We start from the raw sequence: 26,923 nt of genomic DNA, 5'->3' as shown, positions 1-26,923 counted from the left end.
GCTAAAAGTGGCAGAAAAGCGAAGAAAAATAATACAAACCAATCAATCAATCTTGTATGCTCATACAATATACAATCACACATACACACTATGTGTATAAAATTTTAATTTTTTCACTGCACCCACCAACCTTCCGAACCATGAGCTGCCTGCCATTGCTATGAATAGTGTTTCTCATATATATATTCTCTGTATAAATGCTATAGATTTAGTTTTTGTTGGCTGGAAAAAAAAGGCTGTATATTAAAAACAAAAATTATAAAGATTACAAGTTTAAACATGATTTTGTACATATTTTGGAATTTGAACATTTTGTCTTTTACTTTGTTTTGTTTACTTGTCTTTTTTAACTTCTCTCTCTCCCTAGATATTTCTTAAACTTCAAGTTAATTCAATTATTCTTGTATTAATTATTCATTCTTTTAATCTCTTTCACATCTGTAGAATCTTTCTTGATAAGAGGAAAAGAACATAATGTTTATAACACTTTTGTGATACTGGTTTATGTGCGTCAGTGGAATAAATCCTGGTTTAATGCTATGCCTGTGTTTCTGTAAGATAGATATGGAGCTCTAACATTCATAAACTTCTAAATCACCACTTGCATTTTTTACAGCTGGCTTTAAGGAAAGATGCCATACAAAAAGAGAAGGCACTCAAGTAGGAATGCATCTGTTCCTTTGATGGAAAGCATTGAGCATGAGGAGTTCCATGACAAGACTAATAGAAAGGGACCAGAGGAATGTGTTAACAAAGATGTACAGAATGAAGGAGATGGTATGAAAGACGTGGACACATACAGTAATGATGGCTCAGATATTTCTGAAGCAAGTACTGTTATCTTCACCTCGCCTAGAAATGACAGCAATTTCTCTGCCCATAGTGAGGCATCTGCAATGAGCAATGCTATTACAGTTGAACATGAAAGTGTTTCAACTGTCAGCAAAGAATCCAACCATATGTTAGAAGTGTACGTAGATAATTTTATTGCCTCTCTCTCAGCTACCTCTGGAGGCCAGAATTGTGAGAGTGTCCCCCAAGACGTTACTGTGAATGGATGTAACAATCTACTGGAAGAGGAAATAGGTGAGGCACCAGAACAAAATCCATCACCTCTTTCGGATGACTTGATTCCTGCTATTGCCATGCTGCAGGATTTTGTTAGCAAGTTTTCAGCACCTGGTGTCCCCAAGGCTCTGCCTAGTAACATTGTTATAAATGACAAATTTGCTGTAAATCTGATCAGTCAAATGAATAATTTCTCAGATAATCTGAAATTAGCACAAAACTATATAGATGCTCATCAAGAGGAGGATGCTTTAAATACACTGGCAACAACATCTGTTGGTTTAAGACAAAGTGCTTTTTCGGTGAACTTAATAATTGATAAACTATTGTCTCACTGCTAAGCAAATTGATGTATTAGCAAGGTCATAATTTGTCTGCAAGGAATTGTAAAAATCTGCTTGTAGGGCTAGCTACTTGAAGCAATATAAGCTGTTTTTTTTAAAAGGAATCAGTATTATTTATTCTCTTGTCATACACATTTATGTATTCAACCATGATATGCAAATGTGGGATAGATTTAAGGATAATTAAAAAGAGTACAGTTTTGGTAGGTTTGCTTGAACCTTGAACAGAGTTGAATATGTGAATGAGTGGGGGGAGGAGGAAGTATGTTTCTTTCCATGGAGGTTTACTACTACTGTGCATTTGATTTCTAATACTTGGTAGCACATGTCTCCTAAGAGTGTAATTTTAGATTGTGATTCAATAGTCTTGTAAATCTTCAGTAGCCTAGTCTTTTGTATGATTGAATTGATTTTGCTACTACACTAATTGCTAACTGCTACATTTAACTATTACGTTCATGATTAAATGTTGAATAAACCATCTAAAACTCTGATGTTTATTTCAGTTCTAATTGTTAGGAAGCAATCACACTAATCATGTCTACACTACATTTATGCTTCTATATTTAAAGGTAACAGCTAATTTTGTAGTTTGGGTCCTTGTTTTCAGTATGGTAAATCATGCAGAATTATTAAGTTGTTAATGATTGGGTGGCCACCAGGTAGGGGCCACTTAATTTTAATTTTTTTGTGTCTAAACCAAGTATATAACACACACACATGCATATATAGAAGGACAGTGATTGAAATGGGAGAAGCAGGGGGATGGCATCGAACCATGTTAAACCATAGGAGCATCCTCCTAGCTAACCCCAAGCCTCCACCAAACATCCCCCCCCACCTACATTTTCGACTTCAAGTGCTGAGGTTAGATATATGCAGGCACGTCACCTGATAATGTTCGTAGGAGCACGTGAACACACATGTATATGTTTAAAATTACGTACATACGAGGGTTGCTGGAAAAGTTTCTGCAAACTACCTCCAACAGTAGCACTAGTGTTCCGCTATTATAAAAATCGGAAGAATAGACCTTTTTTATGTTTAAATTATCTTTGATTGTTTGTTTAAGCCTATTCGTTTATTTCTCACAGCAGTTTGAAGAAGTAGTTTCGTGTGAGAAATGGAAATGTCTTGTGAACACTTTTGGGCAATGATTTTTTTATTATTTCAAATGTATACTGCTGGACAAGAAAAACCGGACACTTGCATTTTTTGTGATAACGCAATGGGTCGATAAAAGCTCTGGTACAAGGGCTAACTAAATGTTGCAGAAACTGAATTAAGTACGAATGCATAAACAAAGTCCGAGCCTATGAATGGTGCATATGGTACTACATGATCTGCCGAACATTCTGGAATATACCTGCGAGCTGTTATTGCAATTCAGATGTCAAATATTAAAGTGTCCGGTTTTCATTGTCCAGCAGTATAGTTTAACACAGAAACAATGCATCGAATGACTTCATTTGGCTTTTGGGGATGAAGCACCATCCAAAAAGACTATGTACAATTGGTTTTTCGAATTCCAGCATGGTTGCACATTTCTCAGTGATGAATTTCGTGAAGGTCATCCATCCACGTCTGTTGCTGCCAGTAATGTTGATGCTGTGCGTGAAAGGATTGAGAGAGATCAGCATGTGACATACCGTGAGATTCAGGCATCCTTGAACATTGACATGAAAGCAATACATACGATTTTTCATGGTCATCTGAACGTAAGGAAACTTTGAAGCTGTTGGATCCCACACAACTTGACTGAAGCTCAAAAACCGGCTTGTGTAAATTTGTGTAAAGATATGCTCAAAAAATTCAATCAAGGCAAGTCAAATTATGTGTACTACATCATTACAGGGGACGAAACTTGGATCTATTCATACGAACCCAAAACTAAACAGCAATTTACTGTTTGGGTGTTTCAATGTGAGCCGATACCAACAAAAGTTGTTCGTTCGAGGAGTGCTGCCAAGCAAATGATTGTTTGTTTTTTCGGTTATACCGGACATGTGGCAACAATAGCTTTAGAAAATCGAAGGACTGTAAATGCTGAGTGGTATACAACAATTTGTTTGCCAAAGGTCATCAATGACTTGCATAAAACACAGTGACGTGCGGTGATGTCGACACTTGGGGTAGCAATCAGTGGCTTGCCCAAGGGAGGTTGGTGTGGGTCATAATCCCCCCCTCCCCTTTACGGCTAAGAATTCCTAAAAATAGAACGTCAAAGAAAGGAAAGGATTGCAAAATGAGGAAGAAGTAGTGAAAAGAAGCATGTGTTAATCCCATCCTCTTTCGAAAATCCAAAACATGTTGATTTGACTATTAAGCCAGAGATCCCGGGTTCGAACCCCGACCTGGGCATGGGTGTTATTTGTGTTTGTCCCTTCATCAATTTTATCGTACCATCTGCACGATTAGCCAAAAGTGTAGGAAAAGCGAAGTAAAACACACCAAAATAAACAATCAATTAATGATTTGATTTATGCTACTTAGCGTCGCTGTCACATTTGGTTAATCGCGAAGATGGTACAATACAATTAATTAAGAGACAAACACATGCCGAGGTAGGGGTTCGAACCCGGAACTCCTGGTGTCATAGCATGCAGTGATAACCACTACCCTGCGGTTGGTTGATTTATGTACATAAAAGCTAATCGAGACCGGACCCACAGTTTAAAGTGGGATCCAAACCACTATGTGCGTCCACCTGGTACCGATCCGGGGCCCTTGCACTCCCCCACGGAGGTCGGTCGACAACAAGGATGAGTGGAAAGCTCTAACTATTCGGATACTTGGGTATCGGTAAAGCAAACTGCGTATTTACTCAGTGGTACGTAAAATTCAATTGGATTTTTGAAACACCATATTTGCATATGATTAACGTTTTTCCAAAAAAAATTGCATTGCTTGATTTCCCTAATTTCTTCATCTCACGATCTCATTACTGAAGGATCCGGGCTCGAGCCCTGGCCTGTGCATGAGTGTTCTTTGTAACCACTTTTCATCCGTTTAAAGTAATCAACGTTCATCGTCATGGCAGAAGTTAGGTAAAGGGATGGAAAAGCAACGTTAAAGAAAGGAAAAAGAAAACACAAATAATTTCCTCCCGTGCATCTGCAGGGCACTGTGAAATCAGGAGTCCAGAGTTCTCTGTTTATGATTGTCCCTCGTGACTTCCATAAGCTCATTAGCTACTTATCGCGATTAAATCTATACAGCTAGAAAAAGTGATGGAAGGTGGCAAAAATTAAATATATTAGAGGGGATGAACAGGTAACAAAACACACTTTTTTGTAGTTTCTTCAACAATATTCATTTGGCTTTTTGTAGTTCTGGGATACACTTTACATTCCAAATTATTTCATTATTCACTGCAGAGTACAACACATAGGAACAAGAATGCGCGCTCGTCACGGGTTCGAATCCCGGCCTGATTTGTTCTTTGTGAGGTCCCTTCATCAATTTCATTATATCATCACTCATCCTCATTTTCGCGATAACCAAATGTGGCAGAAAGGTGAAGTAAAATAAACCAAACCAACAACAACAATTAGAATGCACGTTTTCTAGCCCAAATTAATACATCCGTATTCATGACTGTTTAACTTACCCATTTTTTTTATTGGAGGCCAAATTATTAGAATATTTAAATAAAACACTACTAGAGCGAGAGAGAGCGTGAGCAAATATTTGTTATTTAATCATTATATATTCCATATTTGAAAAAAAAGAAAAGAAACCATAACATTTTTGTCTGCACATAATACAAGTACGTTCCCATTCATATACAAATAAAACTACATCCCATATTATACATACATATTGTACAACGTTTAAAAGGTTGTGTAAATACAGAGAACATAAGTACTGCAGAAAATTTTCCCCTGAGTTCTTTAGAGGATTTACAAAGGAATCGAAGGGAAACCAATCCCCTATCTGTCCTATAGGAGATAGACTGGACGACCTGAAACCAGGGGCTTTCAACCATGGGAGCGGGGGGTGAGAGGGCAAGGGAGTTACAGGCAGAAATCTTCCCTTTCGCTTCAGGCAGTTGTCTATACCTGGAACTGGTAAGGCGGAAGAAGAGCCAGCTAGGGTATTCAGCCTTGCCAGCTGATCACATCGAGGGACGAGAAGCGCGTGGAAAGAAATGTTGCATATGAACTGAGGCTTCAAGATAATAAATATTGTGATTTGAAAATAATTAGAGATGTGACATTGATTGATCTATCTCTGCTAGACTAGCTACTCCTCAGTGCACGTCACTGATAAAACACACCCAAATTGTCACATTATTCTTCACCACGACAACTCCAATTCCCACTCAGCACACCAAACTGTTGATTTTTTGTCCAGTAAAAATGTTGAATTAATGACTCATTGTCATTAATTCGTACTCACCTGATTTATCACCTAATGACTTCTTTTTGTTCCCACACATGAAAAATTAGATGCGTGGTGAGCGATTTGTCACATGAAGCAGCTGTTGACTCATTCTGAACAGCGGTTTCTGAGGTATCAGCTTCAGAGTGGAAAAAATGCTTTCAAAATTGGTTTGAGCGTATGTAAGGGTGTATCGAACTTAAGGGTGAATACTTTGAAAAACAATAAAGCCATTCCCAGAATTTCTCATGTTTTTTTTTTTTTCATATTAATTGCAGAAACGTTTCCAGCAGCCCTCGTATTAAATGCACACTCACATATATTTATTCGAAAAAATACTTTGATGTGCGAGTATATATACACACAATTTACTCTGACACGACTTCTTTCATGTCTGATAACTTTTCTAGATAGTTGGTAACATTGACTCCCACGGTGTTCAAGGGATGGATTTGAACACAATTGCTGTGTGTGTTGCATAAAACTAACAGCTAAGGGGCTGCTGGCTACTATACTCCGAAGATGTTCACTTTGCTGTGTGAACAGTGATGCAAGCGGCAATACTACTTTCATTCGGCACCAGAGTGCAGCATATACAAGGCATGTCTAGGGGGACTCGAAAAGGTCTGCGCTACATAGTTGCAAACTTTAGCGAGAAGTAAGCTAAACCTGACAAATTTTAAGCAAATGAAAGTGCATGTCTAGTGTGTGTTCTTTAGCCACTAGTTTGGGCAAATCAGCAAGCAGTCTTCTTCGCAATAGATACATTAAAAATATATATCTAAATATATCTAAAAGAGAATTATTACAGTTAATCTTCTTTCATCCCACAGTACATGTAATTTATCAATTCATCCAAATGCATGGATGGGCAAACGACACATCCTGGGCGTTTGTTACCATTTGCACATATACAAGCTATTCGCTTCCAAAAGACTGCCTCTTGAACAATTCATTTCTTGCAATGCATAAGTTCAAGGATAGTAAATATGTTAATGATGATTATGAATAGATGTTATTGTACGCTTTAAATTAATTGTTTCTCGAAGTGTGCACCACAGGAAGAAGGAATATGAACAATGTCACATTGACTAATACTTCAATCATAAGCTGGCAACAGAGTTATCATTCTGTATAATACCCAAATATCTTACATACACATAATAAATTCTTTCTGTCCCACGTGCTTTCTGATGCACATGCTTTCAATGCTGAATGCAGGTCGTTGGTTAACATTATGGTCCTTGTAATTAAGGAAGATTGCGAAGTGTGGTAGTCTTCCGTTGTACATACCTGAGATTGCTTGTTATACTAGCATCTTTGGACTAGACATTACTAATTATAAATATCTTAATTAAAACGGCGTTAGTTGTATAAAAAAATAGTGTATTACTTCAAATATAGCGTGATTTTTGGGGGAAATTGTTGAGAAAAAGTTGAACTGTTATTCTCATTTTTTCAATTGAAGACGAAGTTAAAAGGGAGAGTAGTAAATCTGCATTCAGTATAAACATTTTATTGCACGCACCCGTATGTGAACCTCACGCAACGCCATGAGATAGATGCTGCAATGCAACTGTGCCTTGAATTAGGACAAGAGAAACACTCAAACTCATGAAACTGAGAAGTCTGATTTTTGTTCTCTTCTTGCACCTGAAGCAAAATATGTAATGAAATTTGCACAAAAAACAACTACTTACAAATAAACTAAAGCAAAATTTGTGATATTGTATGCATGGAAAACCTATATATATGTGTGCATGTGGGGAGGGGGGGGGGTGTAATTTTTTACAGAAAGAGCAGAGTTTCACATGTTAAAGATATAGCTCCTATAAATTAAAAGATACCACATTGCTTTAATCTCACCATATGTAATTATTAGGCACATTATCATACCTTTAAATTATACGTATAGGGAAAGTGAAGAACTCAACTTATTTATGCACATAAAATTTGTGAAATAATATATCAAAATATATAATATAAATAAAAGTATGGGTAAATATATAGCCAATTTTGCACATCTTAGAAATCATTTGATGAATAGGATCTATCAGTTTCTTTTGAAAAACATATTCCCCAGGGATCCTGGGTTTGAGTCCTAGCCTGGGCATGGTTCTTTGTGAGTGCTCCCTCATCAAATTCATCATATCATCACTCATCATCTTTGCAACTAGTCAAAATGGCACAAAAGCGACATAAAATAAACCAAATCAATAAACACTTTACAAAATTGATTGGAATTCATTGTAATTGGGCTCGCCTATCCATTGCTTCTTCAAAAGATGGAAATCATACACCAACTGCTTCACACATTTCCTCGTTTTCCTTGGCTGCTGTCAGTCATTCCAGGTAGACTAGCTAACATGATAGAGGGATGGAAATTAGTGAAAATTATTGCAAGGCCTAGAATTTCAGATTTCTTCTATTAAGGCGTCATTTAATGAAATTATAAGTAATAAAATAATCCGTAATAGCAAAATATATTAGGGTAGGCCCGGCCTCCAGGCCTCTTATGAGGCTTCGCTACTGCACTTTTCTTGATTAAAGTTGTACAACAAAGTTGTCGCTATCCAATATCCACATGCTGCAGAGCAAGAGAATAGTCAGGTGAAGGGCATACATTTAGTGGCTGAAGGTGGGAGAATAAGTAAAGGAAAAAACAAGAGAAACATACAAGTGAATGAAATGTACAGATTAGAGGAAATTCTAGAGAAATTGAGAGAATGCAAAACAAAAATCAATTTAGAGGAAGATTTAATGATTTTTAAACATTTTACTCACTATCAATACAGATTAAAATATATATAAATTTCTTACGGGAGAGAGTAAGAATGGTTCAACACAACGTTTCGGAAGTCTGTACTACTTAAAAACGAAACATTTGAAATAGAGGAATTCATCATAGCCTCCGAAAAGATTGTGGGAGGGCTGGATGAAAGAGAAGATAAGGTTAATGCTATTCAAAATATACGTGATATCATAGATGAACACTTGCATTCCAACCTTAAGGATCGAGAGATATATAAGAACCATAGTAAGGACCAAAGGGAGAAAGAAGACAGAAAATGTAGGGGATGCATGCGAGAAGTGAAAAAATGGGTCAATGACAATAAACTATACCTGATTAGATCGGATAAGGAAAATAAAATGGTGATAATGAAACAAGACGTGTATCATAAGAAATTAGAGAATAGTTTTAAGAATAAGGATTTCGAAGAAATTAAAAGGAATCCAATCAATAAGATTAGAAACGAGACAAAGAAAGGCATCGAAACTAGCATCACCCTAGGAACAGCCGAAAAAAAGAAACTTATGAAAGGAGTCGAAGGGAAGATTCCAACATCCTTCGGTATCCCAGAAACAGATAGACCCGAAGTACTGCTTAGACCTATTATCCCAATGTATGATCATCCGGGTTATGGTTTGGCCAAAGAAATGGTTAAGAGACTGGCGAAGATCAAGGATAATCCTCAGTTTAGTGTAAAAAAACTCTGTTCAGGTCAAAAAGTCCATTGAACGACTGGTTTTGGGGGATAATGACACCATTAGTAGTTTTGATGTTGTTAATTTACTCCCGAGCGTACCCTGAGAAAAAGCTGGTGACTGTCTCCAGAGATGGCTTTTAGATAATGGGGTGGAGATTATGTCGCATGGGAGTATGTCCGTTGGTTTTTCTTGTTACTGAATATAATTACTTTTCTGTAAACAGTAAGATTTTTCGGCAAAAAGTGGGACTGGCCATGGGTAACCCAATTTCGGGTTTCATCGTCAACGTTTTCATGCATTATGTTGGAAAAGCGGCTTTAGATCAAGTGGGGGTAGGCTTAATGTATTATGGCAGATACGTTGACGACATCCTCATTATAGGGGATAGCAATGCATTTGGACACAGTTTTTGTTGAACTAGGAAAACAAGATGAAAGAATCAGCTTCACCAGAGAAAATATAAAAGGCGGGAGTATTAATATTTTGGATTTAAGCATTACCAAAACTGAAAAAGGGCTACAACCTGTGTTTTTCATAAACCACTGACAGGTGAACTGTACCTCAACAAAAAATCAGAACACACCAATGGGGTTAAACTGAACATTTTTCTTAATTTCTTTATCCGAGCCGAAAGACTGTGTAATAATGGCAATGAAAAAGAGAGAGAAATCGCCTGGATTAAAAGAGTAGGTCAGAAGAGTGGATATAATATCCGAGAATTAGATAGGATGGCTAGGAAAGCGAGAAAGATTATTGTGAATGAAAGTAATAATCCAAAAGAAAAAGATGATAATGAAAAGATCGCAAAAACAATGAGGAAATACGGCGTAAAATGCGGGATGAAGGCGCCTAGAAATATCGAAAAGAATTTCACCGGGTATAAAGGGAAGGGGGAACAAGGATAACCCGGAAGAACAAAAAGGGGTATACCAGATAGAATGTGAATGCGGGAATGAATATGTTGGGCAGGTGGGGAGAAACATGTGCACTAGATGGGATGAACATGATAAAGATATTAAGGAAGGGGTACCCAAAACAGGCCTATCCGAACATATCATAATGAGCAGACATAGGATTATGAGAAGTGAAGTAATTAGGAAAGAGGAGAAAAAATGAAACAGGGACGTTTATGAAGCTGCACTTATATGCATCGGAAAAAGGAACAAGCTTAACAGAGATGATGGTAATCTTAAGGAAGGGTGGATCGCTTTTCTTAAAAAGTGGTATAAAGCGGTAAATACCGACACTAAAATGGGGTTTTCATGTCACTCCCGAGGTTGTGAGGGCCGTCGAAGAAGAGAGGGAGTTCACCTTGGAATGGTGACGTAAACTATCTTAGAGGGGCATGCCGGAGGGAAAATTTCCCCTTCAGCACAGCACAGGAGCTCTCCCAGTCCATGTGTTCTACCTAACACTGACGGAAGTCACTAGGGGGCTATAATAGGTCGTCAATTTTTATTTGTTTTAGTTGTGTGGTTTTTGTTTTAACTCTTTTTTTTTTCTTTGGAGTTTTTTATGCCGCCACAGTAAGTTTTTTTCCCTTTTTATCCTCAACCTGAATCCTCAACTTACGATTTGACAATGCGGTACCATGTTTGGCACCTAAAGTTTTTCATTTTATTTACCTGAAGAAGGAAGTAGTACAGACTTCCGAAGTGTCATGTTGAACCATTCTTACTCACTCACGTAAGTCATTTATATATAGATTTAATGAATGGAATGAGAGAGTGGGGGGATACCACATGAAAAGAAAGAATGCTACAAATAAATAAATAAATAATAATTAAATGGAAAGTAGAGAGAGAGAGAGAGAGAGAGAGAGAGAGAGGGGGAGATGCATGTTTTTGAGACTCATAATTTCTACTATACCTGAACCCACCATAATTTATCAATACGTGGGTCCTGTCCACCTGGTCAAAACTTCGTGACTCTTCTTCTGTCTCCAACATAAATCAAAGCCAAGAGTTCTTGAGTACATAATGATAACCATAATATTACATGGAGGAAGCCCTGATAGAATAGTGTCATGAAAGAGATTGTAAATTTGCACTGAGGGGAAATATTCTAGAAATTTAAATTATTGCAATGTTTGTAACAATTTTACTTAAGGAAGTGATTTATCAATATTATTATTATTTAATGATGTTGGTAGAAGTACTGTAAAATTTCATCTTTTCAAAAAGTTATTTTTAATCAGAGGTTCCCAGCACAGGCGACATTGCACCATGGTTTGAATTCCGCTTTATACTGAAGGTGGTCTTGAATAGCCTGTCTGAGCATAATAAATCAAATCTTGCAAAAGTGTTTTCACAAAAAAAAAAACAGATGCAATACTCGATGTTAAGAGAGCAGTTAGTTTTATCCTTGTAAATGTCTGGATGTGTATGTATGCACTTGGGTATTATCCTGTCTCTGTGTGTTGCCACACAAAACTGACTAATTTTTCACAGCAAGTATGTAAAGGACATCAACTTTTGACCTTACTGTTTGGCACACACCAGAGATGTACCAGGTGTATAAGCTTAAATCTGCTGTTTTGTAGTCAGAAAAACACATGGTTTGTTCATAGAAAGCAACAAGAAATTTATTCAAAGTACTTGCCCTCGCGAGCTACACATTTTGCCCACCTCTCGGGCAATTTGTGGATACCACGCCAAAAACAGTCCTCCTCTTTCGAGGCAAACCACTCATCAAGCCATGTTCGGACGTCTGCATACGAATCGAAGTGCTGCTCAGCGAGGGCGTGGCCCATCGACGAAAACAGATGGTAGTCGGAAGGGGCCAGGTCTGGTGAATAGGCGGGATGGGGTAGCACCTCCCAGTTGCGTGTCCCCAAACAGTTTTGGACCAGTCTTGACGTGTGCGATGGGGCGTTGTCGTGGAGGAAAATCAGCTTTTCATGTCTTTGTTGATAATCCGGCCTTTTGTCACACAGAGCAAGGTGCAATTTGATCAGTTGTTGGTGGTAGCTGTGGGCAGTGACAGTTTCACCAGGTTACAACAGCTCAAAGTAGACAATACCCTGTTGATCCCACCAAACACACAGCATCGTCTTCCAGCCGAAGCAATTTGGTCTCGAGGAAGATGTTGATGGTTGGCCGGTATCAACCCACGATTTCTTGCGTTTAGGATTCTCGAAATATATCCACTTTTCATCGCCAGTCACAATCCGATGCAGGAAAGACTTTCTTTTTTGTCTGGCAAGCAAGATTTCGCATGTGTTTTGGCGTCTCTCCAGCTGCCGATCGGTCAATTCATGCGGCACCCATTTTTCGATCTTTTGAACCTTTCCCATGGCACGTAGATGCATGGAAATAGCTGCTTGGGTAACACCCAATTGCTCGGCAAGCATCTTTTGCGTTTGGGTATCGTCCTCGTCCAAAAGAGCCTGCAATTGATTGTCCTCAACCTTCCTGGGCCGATTTTCACGCTTCTTGTCGCTCAGGTCAAAATTGCCGTCTTTGAACCGACGAAACCAATCGCTGCACGTTGTTTCCGATACAGCACTGTCACCGTAGGCCTCCACAAGCATTTGATGCGATTCGGCAGCCGATTTCTTCAAATGGAAGCAGAAAAGCAGAGCTTCCCGCATATGCTCTTTTTCTGGCACAAAACTAGACATGCTTACCACAGGAACACTGTCTGTTGTTGTCTGCACGTGCTGACGATGTGCACTGATTCGTGTTGACAGATGTCCAACTCATACAAACACCAGGTATGGTGTGCCCATGGTAGCTTCATACGCTCACTAACGCCATCTATGAGCAAACAGCAGATTTAAGCTTATACACCTGGTACTACGTAGAAATTTCAGCGAATATTCCTCTACCAACTGAGCTGCCAAGATGGACCTAGTTTCTCCTGACCTTACGCTCAAGCTGTTTTACCTGTGTGAAATTGTCTCTCTCATTGCAACTGCAATGGTACCTTTGAAACACTGTTGACGTCCATGGTGCCTGCTTCTACCAGCGTAGAGATGTAAATTACCTTATTCTTTGACACACACAGGAGATGTACTACCTGTGCTCAAGGTGATAGGGGATGTGGGGATTGCATCACCCAGCTAGCAATTTTTTCACAAATCATCCCCTCAGCTGTTCACTGTTGCCATGTTAAACCACAGGAGCCTCCCCAGAGCTAACAATTTTTACTTCAAGCATTGCATACTATGTGGAATTTCTGTGGAAAAATGCATTTAAATGACATTTAACTCATGGTATTTATGGTACCCTTCAGTGGTGCAGGAACAGGGGGGTACAGGGGTACATTGTACCCCCTAAATTTTTGAAGGGGGATACTGTACCCCCTAAATCCGTAAATCGAGTTGTACCCCCTGTACCCCCCCACCATTGGTAATTTACAGCAGATGCAAGGTGCCACTGTTAAAAGAACCTATTTGTGTATATTGTTTATATAAACATTATCTTCCTTACCACAGAAATTCAAACCATTCTAAACTTATTCTACTTTTGAGCAACAACAAGGAAAAAACCTTGGATGAAAAGTCCCCACGCAGCTTTCCCTTCTTCCGTTCAGCTCGGGCCATAAGGAAGCATGGTCTACTCTCCTCCTCCCCTCCTCGCGGGAGTAGGGTGCACAGGAGTCGCGGGTGTGCACAGGTTGTTTTGCTTGTGGTTCCACTATACATTGTGGTTGCTATTAGTTCATAGACCTAAGTTCTTGGAAACCTCCTTAAGGAGATGAAAATTGTTTAAAATGTGTGTGGAACGATGGAATCAGATTTGCTCTCAGAAAATCATGCTGCAGAAGAATGCTCCTTTGCGTAAGGGGGGAAATACACTTTTCTAAAGAGATGGTCGCATCGATTCGAAGATAAGATACAAATCTTCATCAGAAGGATATATGACTGATCCCATTTTCTTTTGAATATTTAAAATGGAATTTCCAAAACGAAATACTTACACGAACGAGACGAGACACTACAGACCAACTTGGGAGTACAATGTACTGCTGTACCTCACCCATATTTTTCATAACTTGGTAAGCCTATCTGAACATGAAGTGAATCTAGAATAAGTTTTAATGACTTCCGAGTGGAAACTGAAACAAAAATTAACACAAACAAGAACGAGAAGGACCTCGCCACACAGGACACGAGATGAGGCTGTGACAATTTTCGACTCATCGCATCGCTATATCATTCCTAGGTGAAATGAAATTTTTCCTAGGCATTTAAACAAGGTGCAATTTGCGATATTATCCGAGGGGGCAGGGAATTATTTTTACCTTTGTATTAGATATACTTATAATTATACATCAATTGCTTAAAATCTAATTTTGGTATCGAATGCAACACAAACACAACGTCATTTTAAGTTAAACCCTAAAGTCAATCTGTAAGAAAATTACATTAGTCAGATGAATGCACGAGATAAATGAAACTCACTGCAGGTTCTATTGGTAGATTTTGGATTGGATTCGCAAGGTCTTTGAGTGAGATGAGAATGTTTGATTGATTTATTTGATTTATTTTACTTCGCATTTCTGCCACTGTTGGCTAATCGCAAAGATGAGGATGGGCGATGATATCATGAAATTGATGAACTCTCACATGCCCAACCTGGGACCTCTGGCGTCATAGCATGCTAAGCTAACCCCTCCGCCACGGAGGCCGGCGAGGTGAGAATGTGTTTTGGATTTTCTTTGTAGATGCGAAAATCTTTAAATGTGACACGCACAAGCTTTTGCTTACATTAAAGTTTACCTTTTCACATAAACGAGAAATTGACATGTCACCCTAAAACACACGCATGTATCTGCATTTAATACTACCACATACGAAAGGAAATCTTGAGCAGTTGTTCATATTGTTCACCAAAGATTGAAAAAAAAAAAAAAAAAATAAATAAATAAAAAACTTGAGCATATGCCTTTCCTTGCTTCCTCTGACATCTGAAGGATTTCGGTTTTGTATATGTAATGATAGTACTTTCGCTTGAAGAGTGTCATTAGGTACAGCTAATTATATAACAAATAAATGCTTTGTCAAATATTTCAAAGTAAGACTTCTTACGAGTTGATCGGGAACCATCTCAACTCAGTTTTTATGTTTTTTTTAATACAATGCCCTACAAATGTCTGAGTAAATACCAAATACATGGCTTCTAAAATACATTGCATGTGGTACACATCTGCCATAAATTGTTTAAAGATATTTTTATGCGTAGCTATAGGAATTTAAAATTAGAATGAACTCGACTAAAGTGGAACTCTATAAGTATGATATATTCAATAATGTGGTTTCTATATCCAGTGGGTGGAAGATGATTATTCCTGGTTGGGGTCATGGACGTCCACAGGATTTTTTCCAGGGAGGGGCAAGGAAGGTATTTTTTCCAGGGGGGGCAAACAAGGCACATTTTCCCCAAAAATAGTGTTGTTCCCTAAAAAAACATTGCTTAAATTTGAATTTATGGTGTTCATGCAATAATTAACACATTATTGTGGCTAAAATGAAATTATATGTGTGAAATACATAATTTTTGGTTGACTTTCATTTTCCACACACAAGCTAGATAATGAATGTATGATTTTATATCTCTATTCTTTTACTATCTTCTACCTATTCATGTAATAACAACAATACAATATTAATTAACTTACGTATTTAATTAAATATAATTATTTATTATTATTATTATTGCAACACTTGGTTGGACCCCCGAAATGTATTTCTATGCTGTAGTATGTGTGTTTATATATATGGGAGGCTGAATGTTGTACCCCCCCCCCCAAATGAAGAACATTCCTGCGCCACTGGTACCAGGGGTGGGCACGGGTGGGCAAGCGCCCACCCAAAAATTCCTGTGCCCACCCAATCAAATTCACTAAGTACACATACTTAGAAATATGTGAATGTTGCAATAAATAAGTGTATGCTGGTGTTCATTACATGTATATTTTACTAACGAATATTATCTATACTAGAATATTATCTATACTTTGTCATTAGAAAGCAATAAGGAATTACTAGAGATCTTGAAACAAGAAAACTGTGACCAATTGAATACTTCTATGATTAGAAGCAGCTAGTGGGCTTAGGAGGCGCAAGATTATGCAGGGTATGGTCAAAATGAGAACAGAATTTAGGGTGAGCTTGAAGGCTGCAGCTCCCCTGTCGCCATCTTCACTGGGTAAAAAAACTGCTTTGAAAAGTAGGCTACCGCATATAGAAAAAATTAGGTACACTGGATGTGATGAAAAATGTAGATAAACGTATAACTAACCACCTCATGTAGCTTGGCGAAAAGATATAACTGAATCTGTGGAGGGGATTGGGGCGGGGTCTTTGTGTTGTAAGCTCCGGGTCTTCACATATATAAATCCCGGCCTACGTATGATTAAAATAATCTCTAAATAAACAAATAAAAACCTCAGCATTGCTTCCTCCAGCAACACAATTAATTATTTCGACTTTTGAACTAGGTCTACATTGAAATTCGTTCTACTAATAAGAAGCAATCACAATAACCACTATAATACCGATGTATATTATTTTTGATGTAACAGTTATGGGTTTGGAAAAAGCAACAGAATTATTGAATTGATAATGGGTGGCTAATTCGGTTTAGAAATTCTAGTTCCACACATAAATTTTGCCTATCAGTTACGTAATCATGCGATTTTTCTTGTGATTAACTTACGTAGAATTAAGAGAAAAAGGAAAGCTTTGTTTTGAGGGCGTCAGAGAACTAATCAGTCACGATGAGAATGGTTTAAACTTTAGAAGCATCAGAGGTTTAGCCGAAAAGATCTACAGAATCTTTAGTTGCAGATGAAGTAAAGAAGAAAAGGTATGTCACGAAGTATCCATAAGAAAATTTTGTCTATTTGTTTTAAGTCGACTTTTATGCTCAGATAGGCTAATCGGGACTAAACGTACAGTTTAAAGTGGAGTCTGAACCAGTGTGCATTGTGCTTCCACCAAGAGAGGGGGCAGTAGATGAACTTCTTCATTATAAGGCGACAACGTTATGCCATTGGAGAAAAAAAATATACAGATGGAATTCGCGGGGAACGTGTTATATTATGACAATAGAAGATGAGTTCATTTAAGAGGGTGTATTACTAGAGACAATATTTGAGACTTTCGGAAAACAACGTTATTTTTCACGGAGTTAGCTGCCTTGGTGCAACAATGAAACACTGTGAAATTGAAACTACCACCTCAACTTTCGAAGTGGTATGAACTAATGAAACTCCACTTTTGGAAGAGTAAGTTGTTGCTGATTCGACTGATTTGTTCTATGTGAAGTCACTTTTCTGCTAATTTTGGCTAATGGCGACAATGAGGTTCAATGGTGATTAGATGAAAGTGACGAAGGGGAGAAAACAAATACATGCAGACATTGAAAATACAACCCCCCAAAAATTATGATTTTGGCTGTGGTTACAGGCACCAGAGACTTGTTCGCCTGCAAGATTATAGTTTCCAGGTATACTGCTCAGGATAGAGGTTGACATTTGAGCGCTTTCGAAAAGTTACCAGTATAGTGACCAATTTCGATGAATTCCTTGTGTCCAAAATCACATTCTACAAAATGTAAACTATTTGTTACCTCAGTGTATGTGTTCATTTAACCCTACGTGTCTCACTTCTCCCGCATGATTAACGAAGATTACTTCAGAAACAGAATAACTACTTAGCTAACAGATTTTTCAATGTTACTTGATTATTACTTTTGGGCGATCATTTGTCAAAATAGCCTTTCATAAGCCTGGGGATACTTTATGCAGAATGAACAAAGAATTGGTTTTTCCGTGTGTGTGTGTTTACATTCCCAAAAAGAAAAATTTTAATCCAAATATCCGATGACGCCGATTAGGAGGAGCAAGGGGGGAAGTTCCCCCACCACATTTTTCTACTTGTTGCACCCGCAGTATGGCCTCTTAATGCTACCAAAGAAGTAAACTGTCCTTGCCCAGAGGTTTTGGCACCCGATAGCTGGTATTGCAAACATTCAGATACATTTGTCAGTTGTAATAACCCTGTAAGCCAAGAAGAGTGGTCATTAACCCCCACGTTTCAGTCAAAATCTCATATGATGAAAATAATATGATCAGGAATATGGATTTAAACACAATTTCTATCAGTGTCGCCTAGTATATAAAGTGGAGTAGGTATGAGCCTTGTATTTTTGCACTTGAAGGACAAAATGTGATTAGAATGTATGGCTGTGCACACACAAACACTTCCTTGAAGTAATTGTGTTCATTGGAGACAAAGAAGTAGAACAAGATGCGAGAATAGATTAGAAAAGGAAGAGGGAAGATACCAAACACACACACACATACATTTGATGTGTTGTGCATGGCAGTTAAGAGAAACATTTGAAGAATGGAACGAGAGAAAGTGAAAGGGAGAAAGATGTAACAAGCTGAGAAAGAAAGATATAAGAAGGCATTAGGGAGTAAAACAAAATATGAAAAGGAAAGGGAAAACAGAAGGGAACTCGGGAGTGTAAGAGAGAAGGGGATACATATGCATGCATGTCGTACATATATGTGTCTTACATGCATATATATATTTACATTTATACCTGCCCACCCTAATCTATCAATATACAGCTTCTGCCCACCCTGTCGAAAATTTCTGGCGCCGCCCCTGACTGGTACCCTTTGCAACACTGGAGGCGGAGAGATGTGGAATACATGACTTATCATCATGGGCGTGTGTGCTGGGCCCCACCTCCTACAGAGTTTTTGGGTCCTTTTGAGGTGTTGAACAGTTACAATAAAAATCATCTCCATTTTCACAGTATAGTAAAAATTGGAGAAAAATATGCATGGACAATATGAGAAATTTAACTCTTTTCTATGAAAAGGCTTGGAACCCATTGAAAATATTTCGTGGGAACATAAATACCACATACAAAATTAGTAATAACATAAAAGTTCATGAATTACCTAGTTTGATTGTTTATTGTATGTTAATAAGAGAAACTGTCTGAGCAACTGAATCTTCCTACTGGATTCATAACGACAATTTACACTAATTCAATGACAAATGGTGTACCGTGCCATGAAGGCATATGTAGGAGGGATGTGGAAGTATAGCTCCACACCTTCTCTATCTCTACCTTTTGAGGGGGTCTCCACCATGCACCAGTCACATTTACCCCCCCCCCCCCAGTACCAATTTATTTGAGCTTGGGCAAACTCCAGAGCCACTTTATGAAAAATTCTGACCTTAGACCACTCACACCAGGAATCGTACCTTGGTCTCCTATGTAGCAGTCAAGTGCCCTCTGAGTAGACCATCACAGACTCGTTATCAGTGACGTGCGGTGATGTCGACACTTGGGGTAGCAATCAGTGGCCTTCCCAAGGGAGGTTGGTGTGGGTCATAATCCCCCTCCCCCTTTAGGGCTCAGTATTCCTAAAAATAGAACGTCAAAGAAAGGAAAGGATTGCAAAATGAGGAAGGACTACTGAAAAGAAGCATGTGTTAATCCCACCCTCTTTCGAAAATCCAAAACATGTTGATTTGACTATTAAGCCAGAGATCCCGGGTTCGAACCCCGACCTGGGCATGGGTGTTATTTGTGTTTGTCCCTTCATCAATTTTATCGTATCATCTTGACGATTAGCCAAAAGTGTAGGAAAAGCGAAGTAAAACAAACCAAATGAAACAATCAATCAATGATTTGATTTATGCTACTTAGCGTCGCTATCACATTTGGTTAATCGCGAAGATGGTACAATACAATTAATGAAGGGAAACACAAAAAACACCCATGCCGAGGTCGGGGTTCGAACTCGGAACTCCTGGTGTCATAGCGTGCAGCGATAACCACTCCCCCGCGGTTGGTTGATTTGGTGTTTAAGTCCACTTTATGTACAGTGTCTCTCAAAAGTTTTAGGACAACGACATTTTAAACTAGGCAACCCAATTTACACAAGCCGTTGGTGAGTTGCGTGCAGAGTTAGGCTCAATTTCAGGGTTGCCACATGCACAATAGATATTTATAAAATACGCGGAAGAAATAAAAACAATTATTATTGTATAAAATTATTAAAAATATCACTATTATATCGCAGATGACAAAATTCTTTCTGAAAGAAAAAAAATAGGTTTTCTAGTATTTCATCGCTGATGAGTCTACAATAAGGAAAAGAGGTGAGAGGAAACGAAGGAGAGGAGAAAGAGAAAGCGAAAGGAGAAGAGGAAAAGTAGAGGAGAGAAGAAAGAGAGGATAGACGAGGAGAGGAGATGTAGTGAGGAGAATGGAAAAAGATTCGAGGAGAGATGAGGAAATAAGAACAAAGAAGAGAAAAGAGGAGGAAAACGAGAGGAGAGGAGGAGACGAGAAGAGGGAAGTGGGGAGTAGAGTAAAGGAGTGAAAAAAGAGAAGAACGAAAAAAGAGAGTGCAGTGGAGTCGGAAATCTAAGACAGGAAAGGAGATAAGATAAGATAAGGAGAGGAGTGGAGAAGAGTGGGATGGAGATAAGATGCGAGAAAAGTAGGGAAGGCGATATGAGATAAAAGCAGAACAGAAAGAGGGGAGAGAAGAAGGAGAAGGAACTGGAGAGAAGAGGTAGTTGCAGAAAATATCGTCTGAGCGTCAAGAATGGATGCATTGGTCAAATTATCGACATGAAACATTCAATAACATTTTGAAATGTATTGGAGAATATATTAGATCGGTGCGAAATGCCTTTCGGCTGAGTTCAGAGCAAATTAAAATCTTCCATGTAAGATCTTTGATTTTACCTGCGATTACACCACTAAAAAAATGAACGTAATTTTTAATATTTATAAGAATTATTCAATTTTTCTCTACTTCTCGGTTCGTTGAAATTGAGATTTTGTAATTCAATATTTCCCCTCCCCCCATCGTTAATTCCAAACTGATTCATTCAGTTTCACACGGCGTGGACAATGAACACAATGGGATATGTCTAAAACTTACGAAAATTTTCTGCCACCGGAAGGGTTTGAACCTACGACCATCAGATTGACAATCCTTAACTTTTTTTTTTTTTTTTTAAATATCTTTATTGAAATTAGCTACTTCTTACACAGATTTTACATTTGGACGTCAATTTCAAAGGATCACATGTAGGAAATTTGCATACAAGGCTTTACAGGTTATCTGATCATTGTGATAATATTGTTCACTGGCATAGAATTTGAATGACAGTTTTTGTACATGAGGTTGGTTGCCAAGCACATAATAGACATAATGTCCTATGAGAAATTGCACTGCACGTGTTCTTGTGAGAGGAAAATACTGAAACTCTGGAGTTAATAAATGGTCCACCGTGAAGTCATTCGGAGAGCGGCGGCATATGATTCCAAGTAACTTCTTAAGGTGTTTCCAATGTTCCACGACTGTCACACATGTCGTCAGTCGATGCACTAAGGTGTCGTCCTGTGCACATTTGGTACAATGGGAGTTGTCTGCCATAAGGTATCTCTGCAATCGTACTCTAGTGACGATAGCATCGTGTACAGTTAAGTACCATATGGAGCGCACTCGATTGGGGAGGTGGGTTGCCGATATGTTTCTCCACACGATGTTCCAGCGCACACTGGGGAATAATGGGACAATACGCGGAATATGTTTCATCCGGTTTTGCAGCATTTTTGATAGAGATTTGACTGTTATATCAGAAGGATCCACACTTGGAAGGAGCATCAACATGTAACAAATTTCCACTATGGTTGTTCGTAAATAGAGAAATTTAGTGGGTATAACACCTGGGTAAATTGGGGCACATAGTTCCACTTCATCCAGCATGGAGCGTAGCACACGAGCCGTAATGCTATCTTGATGCTGGACTATCATGGTGATATGGCGGTGCAAAATTAAGGCTTGCGCTTGTCGGTCGATCCTCAGCAGGTTTAGTCCTCCAAGGCGAGTTGGTAAGAATAGTGTGTTATGAGCTACATGGGATTCTCGCAGCCGTTTGGGTAGGCACGGGTAGTATTTGCGCCACATACCATAGTTTCGAGAGTGCATAAGTGTTGGCATATTTGATTCTAGCGCTTAGTGACAGTTGGCGGAGTCTGTTGAAATGTAATACTGCTTGTATTTTGGGCACTATGGTTTGAAATGTGTTGTTGGAAGTCTCGACCAGGTTTCTCGAGAAATAGATCCCGAGTACTTTCAATACGTCCGTCACGTTCATTGCGACAGATTCTGTCCAGTTCCTTGCCATTCTCCCCAAGGGTAGTATTTTTGATTTTCTCAGGTTGAGACACAAACCTGTATTTACTCGTAATTGTTCCAACATTTCCATTAGGTTAATATAATCCTGATGATCACGCACCGCCACTGTGACATCGTCGGCGTATGCAAAAACTCGGTAGGTCATGCCATACGCTTGTATTCCTTGTAGTCGTTGATTTATTTGGTGTAGGAAGGGGCTAAGAGCTGTACAGAAGGCGAGGAGTGAAAAGGGGCAACCTTGCCTAACAGAGCGCTGAAGAACAAACGGCGAGGATAATGTTCCATTTACACACAAATGTACCCGAGCCTGGGTGTATAGGCTCTTTATCGCTTCTACGAAGGATTCTCCGCATCCAACCTGAGTTAAATGCCGAAATAGATAATGATGGTACAATGAGTCAAATGCTCCTTTGAAGTCCAGGGCTACTAGAGCTGCTTCCGAGTCAGGGGCTTCATTCATTACAGTAACGATGTCTCGTATGCTAGTGAGAACGGTTGTTATATTCCCATTAGTTCCGTGCACAAATTGATGAGGGCCTAGTAGAGTAGCTGCATAGTGTTGTAGTCGGCGCGTTAATATTCGTGCCAATATTTTATAATCGGCACATAACAAAGTGATGGGGCGATAATGTTCAGGTGTTAAGGGATGTATCACTTTCGGGATTAAGACCATGACCCCTGTCGAGCTTGTACAGTGGGATCCATTAGTATTACACTGCAAATTGTCCATGACTATTTTCATTATTTTTTTTCGTACATCCTGTGTGTTTTTAAGCGATGGATTTCTATGTATGCTGGTGAAGAAGTTATCAACAGCTTGTTTTGAGTTTTCTTTTAATTCTTGAAGCTCTTAGTGGGTCAAATAAAGTGCACGAACATGGTGATGGACAATTTGCACGGTAATTCTCATGGATCCCACTGTACAACCTAACTTCTTCTGCGCAAAACAGGCTTTGAGCCACCGCATAAGCAGGTCTGCCATGGTAGGCCAAAATGTTTGAAATAATTCAATCGGTAGTCCGTCTATGCCCGGGGTTTTTCCTTTTTGAGCTTGTTGGATGGCCGCTTCCACTTCTTCCTTAGTGAACGGTTGGTTTAAGATGGCTTCATCTTCCCCTGATAGCGTGGGGATATCGGGGTATGTCACGTGTTCTTCTTCCGGGTGCCTTAAATTGTGCTGCATAGTGTTCATATAGGCATGCACGAATGTCTGAGGGTTGTGTGAGGCATTCGTTCCCTTGTTGCAATCTCGTTATGAGTTTCCTTTTCCCCACTTCGCTGTTCTGCGCTTACATGGGCAATACTGGCTTGTTCTTGAGGGTCAATTGTTGGGAGACGATATCTCACCACGAAACCTGCCATTCGCTCGTGGTGCATCCTCAGTATGACCGATTGTATACGTTTGAGTTCCTGCAGGACTGGCTCGCCCCGTATGAGTTGTTTCGTCAACTCGTGGAGTACGCGATAATAGAAGTTGTATTTCTTATCGAAATCCGTGTGCATCATACGTGTGTATGCTATACAAAAATGCTTGATTGATGGCTTCAGGAACGTGTCCCACCATGTGATGATATCAGTTTGGCGCCTGCTCATATTTTCCCATTCTTTCCACTTTTGTTTCAAGGCTGTTCGAAATTGTTCATCTTGAAGAATCCGACTATTAAGTTTCCAGTATCCCCGTCCCCGAACTGCAGTTTTGGTGTCGATTGCCATGTCTAGTTGCACACTGAGGTGGTCGGTGAAACAAGTGGGAAAAATCTTTATAGATGACACTTTGGGTAATAAGTTTGCACTTACATAGAAACGGTCTAATCGACTGGCCGAGTCTGGACGTATGAAGGTGAATCCTTCCAGTTGTGGGTGCTTGGTTTCCCAGACATCTTTTAGGTGAAAGGCCTCGACCAGGGTAGAGAGACTAAGGGATGAGTTAAACCCTGGATATTGATCTTGTCGTCGTAACACACAGTTAAAATCCCCAGCAAGGACAATATGTTGGTGGCTGCCCCCTAAAGCTGTCGCCACTTCTGTTGCATAGAAAGTGTTTCGTGCCTCGCGGGCCACTGATCCTGAAGGCGCATTGATATTACAAAACCAGATTTTACCTATTTCGACGCACGTAATTCGCCCAGGGGGATGCAGGAAAGTTTTGTTAACAGGTATACCTTGTCGTACCAAAATGGCAGTACCTGTGGCGTTGTATGTGAAATTATTATATATAGTGTTGTCGTGGCCACATGTAAAATCGTCTGTACCGACCTCTTGAAGGAAAAGAAGATCGAGAGCACTTTGCTTTATATAATCGGTCAAGGCATGGTGTTTGACTGTAGAGGATAGTTTGTTCAGATTTAGTGTGGCAAAATGATACACGGGAGCCGTCGTATAACACACTAATGATATAAACAACCAAAACATTGCATATACTTACAGGTTTCCTGAAGAATCGGTATTTAGAGTGGTCGTCATCGTGGGGTTGGGGGGTGTTTTCAAAGGGTTGGGCACAATTGGGGTCAGGGTATACTTCACTGGCGATGGTGAACGCTGTTCGTTCGTTTTCTTCGCCGGGTGGGTGTGATTCTGGTCTGTGCTACGTTGCTTCTTCCTCTTCTTCTTTCCCAGTATGTGTGAAACTGGGGTCGGCAATGATGGGGGTTCTAGAGTCAGGTCCATGTTTGTCGTCTGCGAAGAATCTGCATCTACTGGTGGTGAGTTCCCGATGGTTTCCTCAGGGGTCATCTGCGTAGTATGGATACTTAGCGGCATGATTGTAGTCTCGTCATTGGCAGATACTGGAACCTCCATGTAATCGACACTAGGCAGGGTGCAGTTTTTTTCGGTCGGCGTTATAGGGACATCCTGTATTATATCGGAACTGGCATCTACAGTTGATTCAGTTTGCGTCTTGGTTATTGGAGCTGGAAGTACTGTCCGATCATTGTGTATCACTTCTTCAGCGCTGTTGAGGTTGAATGGGGCGGGTCGCACTCTCCCTGGGTACGAGTTATCACTTGTGCGTGCTGTTAGCCTCTGGCGACTAGGGCATTGGTTAAAGAAATGATCGACCGCGTCACAGTAGGAACACGTACGCTCTTGACCATTGTACGTGACCCAATATCGGCCGCCACTGATCGTAACATATGAAGGTATCGCACGGGACAAGTTCATCTTTACTAATTTTCTTCCGGTTCTCACTGGGTATATGTGGTCTTTCGAATACGTTTCGTCATCAAGGAATATCACCTGTCCGTAGTTAGTTAGTACAGAATAAATTGCTTCATCTGACATTTCACTCGGCACGACGTGCAGCCGCACTATCACATAATTTTCATCTGCCCACGTCATTATCACTTCATGTTCGCCGTCATCGTCATTATACATATACACTCCTTTCGACTCGCGTAATAACTGTTCACCCGTTACTTTAGACAATAATTTCACAAAAACACATTTTCTATAATAGTCTACTTCTATACTTACAACCTGTTCTGGTTTCAGTTTCAATTTCGTACTTATCCAGCGATGTAGTTCATTTGACGTTGGCTTATATCTCACTTCTCTAAAGTTCAATTTCAACGTGTTCACTCGCTTGATGGCCATTTCCAAGACTTCAGTTTTGTTCGACTGGACGATTACGTAATACACGCGCGCAGTCTCAACTACACGCTACGGGAGAGAGCACCGATCCAACTTCCTCCTTCCGCGGTTCGCGCGAGACTGTGAACGGTAGCCACTACCCTCCAAGCTTTCGCTCCTTAAGCAAGGTAAAAGGAGCTGACCAATGTGAAATGTAGATGTAACTCTCCTGCATGTAACGTGCAAACAAGTTTTGTTTGTAACAAAGAAAACGAAAATAGTAAGACTCGGCGAAAACTTTTAATGGAGAATTGCACATGGTGAGAACTTTTCATTCTATATTTGCGGAGGTATCCTTGCATTGAACTCAAGTGGGAAAAGGGGTAAAATTAGCATGTCCTGAATTGCCACACATATAAATAGTTATTTCATTAATATTTGTCAATGTCTTTGAAGCAGTACACAATTATCGTTGGAGTATCATAATTCACGATCTTATATATAAAAATATCCCGTTGAACGTGTGTCAATTCATTTATTTGTTCATTTTTTTAAAATAAATTTCATATGCAGAACAATGAAGCGACTATATACTGCTATTACAAATAATGTTACCATGCTCTTGTTTAATGGAAGGGATTCTTTTTTAAGGAACATCTAGTATGGAGGATCGAATGTGGGACCGCAATGCTTTCAAGAACTCTAACCAATACACTACGCCCTTTGTTTTCTTGGAGCTACAGTTCCTAATTATTCTGTCGCCTCAATATTGTAACGTTATCTGCAAAAAAGAAGTTAAATACTCAGATATAGCTCTGTACTTCTAGAATTACTTTATACACATGCATTTGAAATTTAAATCTGAATTTCTT

The 26,923-nt window shown here is 39.3% G+C and overlaps 2 protein-coding genes across 6 annotated transcripts in view; one reads left to right on the top strand and one right to left on the bottom strand.

Annotated features, from left to right (window-relative positions):
• The window catches only part of LOC146003155 (uncharacterized), a 72,209-nt gene extending 70,338 nt beyond the window's left edge, over positions 1–1,871 (top strand). For 3 of the 5 annotated variants that reach the window (XM_083141370.1, XM_083141357.1, XM_083141363.1), the window contains one exon: positions 617–1,871. In XM_083141370.1, coding sequence (XP_082997496.1) covers positions 633–1,409 — 777 coding nt within the window. In that variant the 5' untranslated portion in view covers positions 617–632 and the 3' untranslated portion in view covers positions 1,410–1,871. The remainder of the gene's footprint in view (positions 1–616) is intronic. The other 2 variants (XM_083141350.1, XM_083141342.1) reach the window with 1 other exon arrangement.
• Positions 1–25,032, bottom strand: part of Idi (Isopentenyl-diphosphate delta isomerase) — a 51,787-nt gene extending 26,755 nt beyond the window's left edge. Inside the window, exon 1 of the mRNA XM_083141384.1 lies at positions 24,907–25,032. The gene's annotated coding sequence lies outside the window, so the exon portion shown is untranslated. The remainder of the gene's footprint in view (positions 1–24,906) is intronic.
• Positions 25,033–26,923: the final 1,891 nt, after the last annotated feature.

Source organism: Lepisma saccharinum, chromosome 1 (assembly GCF_977018435.1).
Source record: "Lepisma saccharinum chromosome 1, izLepSacc3.1, whole genome shotgun sequence".
In the NCBI taxonomy this organism is placed as follows: Eukaryota; Metazoa; Arthropoda; class Insecta; order Zygentoma; family Lepismatidae; genus Lepisma; species Lepisma saccharinum.
Note: the sequence above shows the minus strand (reverse complement) of the source record. Positions and strands in the feature narration are given on the sequence as shown.